This window comes from Lepidothrix coronata, unplaced genomic scaffold (assembly GCF_001604755.1).
Source record: "Lepidothrix coronata isolate B3197 unplaced genomic scaffold, Lepidothrix_coronata-1.0 Scaffold71, whole genome shotgun sequence".
Lineage (NCBI taxonomy): Eukaryota > Metazoa > Chordata > Aves > Passeriformes > Pipridae > Lepidothrix > Lepidothrix coronata.
In genome coordinates, this window is record NW_016690251.1 from 285,677 (window position 1) to 294,487 (window position 8,811).

General features: G+C 63.1%; 3 protein-coding genes across 7 annotated transcripts; all 3 read right to left on the reverse strand.

Annotated features, from left to right (window-relative positions):
- Nucleotides 1-192: 192 nt before the first annotated feature.
- Nucleotides 193-2,516, reverse strand: GNMT (glycine N-methyltransferase). Its single transcript, XM_017818782.1, has 6 exons — nucleotides 2,200-2,516; nucleotides 1,912-2,039; nucleotides 1,456-1,569; nucleotides 837-979; nucleotides 593-714; nucleotides 193-499 (listed from the first exon to the last, which is right to left on the reverse strand). Exons 1-6 carry the CDS (start codon nucleotides 2,403-2,405, stop codon nucleotides 328-330), a joined length of 885 nt encoding a protein of 294 aa, XP_017674271.1. The 5' UTR covers nucleotides 2,406-2,516; the 3' UTR covers nucleotides 193-327.
- Nucleotides 2,517-2,746: 230 nt separating this feature from the next.
- CNPY3 (canopy FGF signaling regulator 3) lies at nucleotides 2,747-6,379 on the reverse strand. 2 transcript variants are annotated; one of them, XM_017818783.1, is made up of 7 exons: nucleotides 4,834-4,907; nucleotides 4,667-4,722; nucleotides 4,409-4,532; nucleotides 4,191-4,287; nucleotides 3,636-3,758; nucleotides 3,347-3,464; nucleotides 2,747-3,235 (listed from the first exon to the last, which is right to left on the reverse strand). In XM_017818783.1, exons 1-7 carry the CDS (start codon nucleotides 4,890-4,892, stop codon nucleotides 3,027-3,029), a joined length of 786 nt encoding a protein of 261 aa, XP_017674272.1. In that variant the 5' UTR covers nucleotides 4,893-4,907; the 3' UTR covers nucleotides 2,747-3,026. The 2 variants fall into 2 exon arrangements, with proteins under 2 accessions (XP_017674272.1, XP_017674273.1); XM_017818784.1 differs by lacking the exons at nucleotides 4,667-4,722; nucleotides 4,834-4,907 and adding an exon at nucleotides 6,246-6,379.
- Nucleotides 5,686-8,111, reverse strand: PTCRA (pre T-cell antigen receptor alpha). Of its 4 annotated transcripts, XM_017818789.1 has the most exons (5): nucleotides 7,985-8,111; nucleotides 7,518-7,829; nucleotides 7,242-7,283; nucleotides 6,789-6,926; nucleotides 5,788-6,026 (listed from the first exon to the last, which is right to left on the reverse strand). In XM_017818789.1, exons 1-4 carry the CDS (start codon nucleotides 8,034-8,036, stop codon nucleotides 6,817-6,819), a joined length of 516 nt encoding a protein of 171 aa, XP_017674278.1. In that variant the 5' UTR covers nucleotides 8,037-8,111; the 3' UTR covers nucleotides 5,788-6,026; nucleotides 6,789-6,816. The 4 variants fall into 4 exon arrangements, with proteins under 4 accessions (XP_017674275.1, XP_017674278.1, XP_017674276.1 ...); XM_017818786.1 differs by lacking the exon at nucleotides 5,788-6,026 and adding an exon at nucleotides 5,686-5,781 and having other exon boundaries at nucleotides 7,518-8,090; XM_017818787.1 differs by having other exon boundaries at nucleotides 6,789-6,902; nucleotides 7,518-8,090.
- Between the last annotated feature and the right edge of the window lie 700 nt (nucleotides 8,112-8,811).

The following is an 8,811-nucleotide window of genomic DNA, read 5'->3' on the forward strand; positions in this document are numbered from 1 at the left end:
CACCTGGGAGCCAGCTCACCCTTGTCTCCACTTCAAGAGGACCCCCAAACCCCACACCACAGGCATGGCTGGCACCTGCATCTGGGGGCTTGGAGGTGAAACTGTACCTGCACCCACCCCATGCTTCCCCCAGGCTGTGGCTGTCCCCCTTGCCCCCTACCCTGCCCATACAGGGACACACGGACCATGATCTCCAGTAGCTCTCACAAGTGTTCTTAATTAAGGAGCGGCATCTCCCAGGCAGCTCTCAGCAATGTCCCCACCCCCTACTCGTCCCCAGAGCTGCTCGCAGCTCTCAGCCACCACAGTCCCATTTCCATGGCCCCCTCAGCCTGTCTTCTTCACGACGTGGATGAAGTAGCAGGGCACATGGGCCTGTCCTGGCGTGTAGGGCTGGAAGTCGCCCAGGACACTGTGCTGGCACTTCCCTTGGAAGGCACCTTTCAGCAGAGCTGTGAAGGCCTCCAGCCGGTGTGGGTAGTATGAGAGCCGAAACTTGCTGCAAGGAGGCAATGCTGGTGAGGCCCGAGGACAGTGGGGCACAGTGCCAGCCACCCCCCGTGCCAAGAACCACCTCTGCAGCCCCTCTCACCTCAGCTCCGGGTCTGCCCCCGCCTCAGTGGGGGGGACCTGCACTGTGTAGTCCAGGGTCACCATGTGTGCCTTGTTGTTTACCAGCAGCACTGAGGTGGTGATGTCCTTGGTCAAGTCACTCTGGGAGACCACAGGAGGACTCAGTGGCCCCCAGCCTGCGCAGTCCTGCTGCCTGCCCCACGCGAGGCCATGGGGCTGGGGCAGAGGGGATTGGGATGGGGCAGGGTCTGCCAGCCACCCACCTTGTAGTAGATGTTCTTGCCAGGCGGTGCACAGCCCGTGGCCAGGATGTGATCATAGTTGCGGTGGTCAATGACCAGGACACCCCCGGGCCGCACCATGCTGGCAATGTTCCTCAGGGCCAGCTTGTGGTCACTCTGGTCCCCTGGGGAGGAAATGGTGGTGTCTCCAGGCACTGGCTGTACCCCATGGCACAGCCCATAAGGCCCCATCTTACCCATGTAGACACACACATATACCCCTTCCCCTACCATCTCCCCCCCCAGTCTCAGGTTGGAGAACCGACAGCCCCACCCATGGCATCAGCTCAGGCACATTCTCAGCCTCACATGGGGAACCCACCACCCCACTTGTGGCACAAGTCTGGGTGTGCCTCCAGTCTTGCCAGAGCTGTGACATAAATGCACACACCTCCTCCACCGCCACCATGGAACCCAATGAGCCCACTCATGTCACAAACTGGGGCACATTCTCAGCCTCCCTGGAGATGCACCATGACACAGCAGCTCCACTGTGTGTTATCCCGTCCTGCCAATGGCAGGAGCTAGGGCACATTCTCAGCCTGCAGGAGACGGTGTGCACACGTGCACAGGTACTCCCCCTCCCCTCCCTCCAATTCACCTTTGAAGTCAGGCAGGTGTGCAAAGGAGTTGCCGAGGCAGATGACTGCATCAAATCCGTCCCCTGGCTTCTCCAGGTCCTTCTCCAGTGTGAGCCAGTTGGCCTCCTCAATGACTGCAGCACAGGGAAATGGATGAGGGCAGGGACACGCAACAGCCTCCCCTGCCTGCAAGACCCCATCCCAGCACCACCTAGCCCTTCCCTGGCCCCTGCAGGTGCTGGATCTAGTCTGTGGCCAGCAGCCAGGCAGGCAAGAACCATGGCTTGGGTTTGCCGAGCAGCTGGCACCAGCAGGTCCCCGCCTGTCCCTGCAACAAGGCCACCCGGCCAGACGAGGGGCCTGAGCACTGCGAGGGGCCAGAGACACTACACGAGAGGGGCACAGGGCAGAGTCCCGTGCGCCGCGGTGGGGTGTCAGTGTCCCCACGCCTCTCCCGGTCCCCACAGTCCCCGCACCCCATCGGTCGAAGGGCTCCTCTTTGCGCCGCTCCCAGCGCTCCTTCAGCGCGTACTTGAGCATCTTGTCGCTGGCGTCGACGCTGGTCACCTGGAAGCCCTCCTCGAGCAGCATAATGGAGTCCACCCTGGGGACACGGCTGTCAGCAGGACCGAGCTGAGGGGGCCGGGAGGGCTTCAAGGGAGGGGGACACTGGGGATGGCCGAGGGCACCGAGGCCCCGGGTAACCCCGGGCAGCGGGGAGGGACACCCTGCAGGGCAGGCGGGTGCGGGACGCGGTGCCTCACCCAGTGCCGCAGGCCACGTCGAGGACGGAGCGGCAGCGGTGCTGGCGGAGCAGCGCCAGGAGCCAGCTGCGGTACTCGGCCGTGCGGCTCCGCGTGTCCCCGATGTACAGCTGCCACACGCGGGCCGCCTGCCCGTCTGCGTACTGGTCCGGCAGCCCCTCCGCCGCCACCCCCAGCGACCGCGTCCGGTACACGCTGTCCACCATCCCGCCGACACGGACACCGACCCGGCCCCGGACACCGACACGGCCCTCGCGGCCCCGCTGCGCCACGAGACCCCGCCCCCGCCCGCCCACCAATCGCCGCCGTGTCCGCCCCCGCCCGCCCGCCAATCGCCGCTCCGTCCGCGCCCCTCCCGAAACCACGCCCCCCCGCGGCAGCCCCGCCAATCCACGCCGAGCCCGCTAATCCCCGCCCCCGGCCCTGCCCCGCTCGCCTGGCGCCCCCCCGCGGCCCCGACCTTCGGCCCGGCAGGGTCAGGGCCCGCCCGCAGCAGGATCTGCGCTCGTCCCGGCACCGCGGGCGAAGAAGGGCCAGCAGCGGCGGCTCTGGGGAAAACGTCTTTATTTACAGTCCCGGTTCGGTGCGAAGAGCCGGCGCCGGGGCAGCACTCGCAGCCTCCCGGAGCTGAAGCCCCCGGCAGGGAGGCACAACAGGGCTGGGTCCGCGGCTCCGTGACACCTAATCGCAGGATGGCACCCAGGCTGACAAGGCAGGACCGGGCGCTCTGGTCTCCCCCGGGTTGCAAGTCCCTTTTCCTTTGGTACCCACAGGCACAACGGGTTGAAACCCCAGAGGAGGCAGCCGTGGGGGCTGGGGCTGTGTGTCTACAGCTCATCAGCTGGGCTGTGGGTGAGTGGAGCCTTCTCCTGAACCCCCTCCTCCAGGGCCTCCCCCGTGTCCAGGAGGCTGGCAGCTCCCACGCTCTCATCCTTCTGGTCCTTTTTCTTCTTCTTCCCGCTCTTTTTTTTGCTCTGCTTCTCCTCCACACTTGCCAAGTCGCCCTTCTTGCCAGTCCACTTCTCTGCCAGGCAGCCTGGGGAAGAGAGGGGCAGAGTGGACTCTGAGGGAGAGGCAAGGTTCCCTGTGCCCTGGGCAAGGCTCCCCTGCCCTTCTTGCACGGCCCCTGGCAGCAGCCAGGACTTACTTGTATCCTTTCCTTTTAGCACATGGTTGGCACAGAGAAACTGGGAGAGATCCTCCGTCTGGTGATGCCTGTACCAGTCCTCGATCACATCTTCATACTCCTCCACCAGCACATCGCACTAGGCAGAGAGGAGAGCCCAGCTCCAGACACATGCTGGTGCAGCAGGACCAGGACGGCAGGTCCTGCTAACACCCTGCTTCCAGCAGCGCACCCTTAGACTCTCTCCCCTTCTACTCTGGCCCACCAGGTCACAGAATCCACTGAGGGCCAGTCCCACTGGTCTGGGTACCTGCTTTTTGAGGTCAGCCACCTCAGCGGAGGTCTCGTTCCACAGCTCATAGGGGATGTCCATCACCACCTTGACACCCTTGTGCACCAGGTTGTGCAGGGTCTCGAATGTCTCCGACATGCCCTGAAGGAGCAGAGCTGCCTGGTCAGGTGGTGCTCCTCCTGCCAGGCTCCCGCTCTCCCCTCCCAGTATTAGCCACACAACCCTGCCGAGCAATGCAGGAACGTGCAAGCCAGACAAAGTCAGGCCCCTGGGGGGGCCTTACCCCCCAGGTAAGGCATTACCAGGAGGGAGTTCAAGTGGTAACAAGTCCCTGTCTGCAAACGTGGTTCCAAAACCAACAGGAAGACAGCCTCTGGTTCCCTCCATGCAGGCGAGGGCAGGGGCCTGCCCACCGCCACCAAGGACAGCACCCCATACCTGACTTGGGGGGCAGCATGGCCTCTGATGCTGGGCACTGGCAGGGGATCCAGAGGATGGGAAGAATGAATGCGATTTGTCACCCTGGCAGTGCAGGAGACATTTGGGAGCAGGGAACTGGAGGACAGACCTCACCTTCGCGAATCTGTTACTGCCACTCCTCTCCTTGTGCAGGTTGTAATCCAACAGCCGCTTGCAGATGTTCTCTGTCACCTCGATTAACCGTATGTCCCTGCATGAAGATGAGGGCTCACGCTTAGCATGGCCCCCCAGGAACAGCCTCTCAAAGCCCTCAGCTCTGCAGACCACAGGCAGCGACAGCAGCAGGAGACCCCCATCCCACTCCTACTTACGACTGGGTGTACTTGACAGCAGAGCCCTTCCCGTCCAGGAAGCCGTACTTGGTGTCAATCACCTCCTTGGTCTTGCCAGTCTCCTCAAAAGCAGATTTCAGCTCCACAGCCACGTACTTGCACACTGCAGGGAGGAGAGCACAGGCAAGTTAGGGGGTGTCACTGTTCTGATGGCCAGTGGGACAGAGCAGCTGGGACAGCAGCAGGAACTAGCCCAGGAGCCAGGCACACCAAATCTGCTGTGAACACAAAACACACCTTGGCTGCTCAAAGAAATAACCAGAAATGGCTCAACTGCTTCCACTGGAGAACTCCTGAAGCAGGAACACCGAAAACAATGCTTCAGTGTAAGCCAGCCACTACGGCACAGCTGGGAAGTCAGACAGGGCCAGTTTTGCCTGCAGGTTTCCCCCCGAAGCTTCTACCTCCACAACACAAGCTGCTCTCTTCCTCTTGAAGAGGACAGGATCTTTTCGCAACGCATGTCCCAGCATGGGTCGCAGTTTCTCCTCGTGACCACAGAACATCCCACATGGTAATGGTTCCCTCAGTGCTCTGGGGACACAGGGACTGTGCTGGGGACCAAGCGGCTGGCAGGGCCCAGTGGGCTGGGTGGCAGGACAAGGTGCTGGCTATGGACTGTGCCGCTGCCAGAGAGGCCATGAGCTCCGCCAACACTGCAGCAGAGATCACAGCACCAACAGCTTTAGAACGCAGTGCATGATTTCTTTTATAAAACTAAAAAAAAGCTTTATTTCTTCTGTAAAAAGAGTTCAACAGAGCTACAGAAAAAGAGAGCAGGAGAAATACCTCAGGCATTTACAACTGGAAATGTAGAGGGGTGGAAAGGAGGCACTGTGTTGGAGGGGTGGAAGCCAGGAATGGTGTGGCCCTTGCTTGCCCAAAACTAGGATTGCAGGAAGCTAGAGAAAGTTTTGTCCTCTGCTGTTTGTCAGGAGCCACCTCTTCTTCAAGCCCCACTTCAGGAGAAGGGCCAAGCCCCAGCAAGAGTTGTCTGGTGGCAGCAATGAGACATTGTCCCAGGCAATGATGTGAGCAGAGGGTTGTGCCACAGGCAGGAAGAGAGCAAAGTGGCTTCTCCAGAGCTCCCATGCATATGTTGAGAATCCCTGTGTGCACCTCCTGCACGATCTTTTCTCTGCTGGCACCAGGGGCTGGAGGTGGCTGCAGCCATTTCTCAGGCGGGATGAGTGTTCATTCCTGCAGCCCCTCTGGACTCAGGCCTTGAGGATGTCCCTTTCCACACCATACCTGCTGCAGTGTCTCCACACATGCCAGGTGTGCTCACTGCTGGATCCAGTTATCCAGGTGCTGCCCACAGCTATTGCTGCACACTGACACAGGTTCCAAGCCTGGGCAGGAAGAGGAGCAGAAGGTGGTCAGTGCTCGCTCTGATGCTTCTCTGAGGATGCAGGTGTCACAGCAGAGCTCGGACATCAGTGTCTCCAGAGCTACTTCCTCAGAAGGGAAAGCTTTGTAAAGAGCTCCATATTTCTTTATTTTCTCTTTGCTGTCCAGCTCCACCTGTCCCTACACAGCAAAGGCAGAGGAAGCCACAGCAAACAGCAAATGTCCGTCACGACCTGCCCCGGATTGCCTGTGAACCAAGGAACTGCTCAGGGAGGAAGCGTCGCGGAGACGAACTGTAAGCAGCAGAAACGAGCAGCCCCAGCTACGAACCAGGGACACCGGTGCCCGCGGGCAGGAGGCAGGAAGAGGGGCAGCCCGCAGTGGCGCAGCCCCGCACCAGAAACCCCCGGCTCGAACAGACAGCCGGCGACGGCCGATCCCCCCGGCTCCCTGCGGCCCCGCTTACCCTCGCACTTGCTGGGCAGCCGCACCCAGTCCGAGTCGTCGCCCCTCGCCAGCGCCGCCGCCATCAGCATCACCAGCAGCGCTGCCCCCGCCACCGCTGCCGCCATGGCTCCGCTTCCGGGGCGCGCTCCCGCCGCGCCCCACCCGGTAACCATAGCGACCGAGCCGCGCCGGCCAATCCCGGCGGCGCGCGTGGCCCTCACGACCAATCCCCGCCCGCCTATCCCAGCGGCGCGCGGCCCCGCCGGGCGGTCCCGCCGAGCGCCCACGTGGCCCCGATGCGAACGGCCGCCCCCAGGGTCCTTCCCTGCCCTGGAATTCTGGGAACCTTCCCCCCGAGGTACGTTGGGCTCCCTTCCCATTCTCCAGGTAATTCCGGGGCCATGCCACCCACAGGAACATGGCAGCCCCTTTCTCTTGTCCCCCCAACACAAGATTCCCACCCAGAACCCCCCCAAATGACACTGTCTCTCTCCCTCCCTCTCCAGTCTCCACAGTATTTTGGGTGCCTTTCACACCCCTAGGCCGAAACAGGGGGACTTACCCCTCAGGGGTAGGCATCTGCCAAGCCCTCAGCTCTGGGCAAGGAGGATAGAGGTGAGGAGGGCATCTGAGAGCATGACCTTCAGCAGCACCACCCGAACAGCCATGAGCAGAGCTGCCAAGGCATGGTCCGAGAACACTGCAATGGAAAGGCGGGGGTGATGCCTGCCACAGAAAAACCACTGCCCCCACATCCTCTCCAGGCCTGCCACAGGGCCAGGTTCAGGGGGATCTGGAAGCCTTACGTGTGCCAGAGTCACCTCATGTCACCCTCATGCTGTCCCTGAGGCAGGCTGGTTCTGACCCACCATCCCCATTCTTCCCACTAGGTGCCTTCACACTGGGAAAACCCATCCCAACCACCACACAGCTGCAGTCAAGCCCCTGCCAGGAGCCCAGCAGGGTTTTCTCCCTGGTAACTGACATTCCCACCACGGTAGGGCCAGAGACTCACCAGCTGTGCTACCAGGACACAGCTCTGCCACCTCCTCGTTGCCTGTGGGATGAAAGAGCAGCTGGGGAGGCACTGGCAGCCCAGCACCAGGTGTGCAGCAGGGCTGGCCACAAACCCCTTCCTGTGCCTGCCAGTCGAGGCAGTAACGTTGGCCCACAGGGCCTCACACCTGCTTCCAGAGACCCTGCCACCCCCCTCCTCAGGGGCCACCAGGGCATCCAACAGGTTGGGCAGCAGTGGGCAAGGCAGGCAGAAGGGGTGGCAGCAGGGTCATACCCGTGATGCGGATGGGGCTGGAGCTGTGGGACGGGGAGGTCCTGTTGGCCCCGACATGGCAGGCGAGTTCTCCCTCGGCCAGAAGGTCGTTGGAAAGGAGGGAGACAGAGCAGACGGTGCCACCATCCTCCTGAGAGGCCCCGTAGGCAAAGGACGGCAGGACGCTGCCATTCCCGCTGGAGATCCAGACAGCGTGGCCGGAGCTGGGGGCCAGGTCGCTCACCACACAGACCACCAGCCGCCGACGCTGCCCGGCCACCACCATGCTCAGTGGTGGGGCCAGGGTGGGCAGCGGCATGGCTGCCCTGCCAACTGGGGGAGACAGGCTTTTAGGGGCACTGCATCCCTCACACATCCCACCCAGCACGGCTGCCAGCACGGCGGTGCTCATTCTTCACACACAGGCTGGTTGGCATCAGGCCCGTCCGCCCCCGGGGCTGTCCTGGGGCTACTTGGAGGGTACTCACGGGGCAGCAGCGGGAGCAGAGCGGCAACCAGCAGCACCCGGGGCACCTCCATAGCGGCTCCGGCACATGGGGCTGCCGAGGGCTCAGCCCCCAACCGCGGCACCAGCTGCGCCGCCCCTCGCCGGGGCTGGCTCCCCCCGCCGCAGTAGTACCGTCCCCGCCCCCCGCCGGTGGTACGGCCCGCCCCGCCCCACCGCTGCCGCCGCTCCTTCCCGACCCCGCCATGGAGCGGGTCCGGGTCCCGGCCCCGGCGCCGCCGCCCGCCGCCTCCTTGGCCGAGGTGCTGCAGATGGTGCGGAGCGGGCGGGAGCCACCAGGCGTGCGGCACCCCCGCGCCTCGCCCACGGGGGACACCCCCACCGCCTCCCGCCTGCCACCGCCCACCAAGCCCTGGGAGCGCCACCCCGGCCCCGCCGGGCCCTGAGCACCCCCCGCGGCCCCAGCACGGCGCTGACGGCAGGTGATGTAGAAACTCTTGACCAGCTCTGCCTTGGGGCCGGGGGGTGGAGGGGAACGGAAGGCGCCTGGGACAGGGCTGGCTGGCAGTGGGGCAGCGGCTGCCGTGCACTGAGGGGACCATGATGAGCTCCCGCCCCATGGTGTCCACGCTGCACGAGCGCGATTCAGGGTTGGAGCCAGGCTGGAAAGGCCTCTGCTTTCTTCTGCTTCAGCCAGAGACAAGCAAACCAGAAAAAAAACCACCCAACCCCAGCACTGCGGTGCTACACCAAGACAGATGCTGGGCGTGGCCACACCAAACACTCCCAGGACACGACTGACAGGGCAACCGTGGTTACTTGCAGTCAAGGCTGTGGCTTCATGCAGCA

Coding starts and splice junctions, on each gene's coding strand:
- GNMT (XM_017818782.1), bottom strand. CDS start 2,405: ATGGTGGACAGCGTGTACCGGACGCGGTCGCTGGGGGTGGCGGCGGAG. Junction 2,040..2,199: donor GACGTGGCCTGCGGCACTGG/GTGAGGCACCGC, acceptor CCGTGTCCCCAG/GGTGGACTCCATTATGCTGC. Junction 1,570..1,911: donor GGAGCCCTTCGACCGATGGG/GTGCGGGGACTG, acceptor CCTGTGCTGCAG/TCATTGAGGAGGCCAACTGG.
- CNPY3 (XM_017818783.1), bottom strand. CDS start 4,892: ATGCGTTGCGAAAAGATCCTGTCCTCTTCAAGAGGAAGAGAGCAGCTT. Junction 4,288..4,408: donor GCTGTCAAGTACACCCAGTC/GTAAGTAGGAGT, acceptor ATCTTCATGCAG/GGACATACGGTTAATCGAGG. Junction 3,236..3,346: donor GCTAAAAGGAAAGGATACAA/GTAAGTCCTGGC, acceptor TCTCTTCCCCAG/GCTGCCTGGCAGAGAAGTGG.
- PTCRA (XM_017818786.1), bottom strand. CDS start 7,908: ATGAGCACCGCCGTGCTGGCAGCCGTGCTGGGTGGGATGTGTGAGGGA. Junction 7,284..7,517: donor CAGCCCCATCCGCATCACGG/GTATGACCCTGC, acceptor TTCATCCCACAG/GCAACGAGGAGGTGGCAGAG. Junction 6,927..7,241: donor GTGTCCTGGTAGCACAGCTG/GTGAGTCTCTGG, acceptor TTTCCATTGCAG/TGTTCTCGGACCATGCCTTG.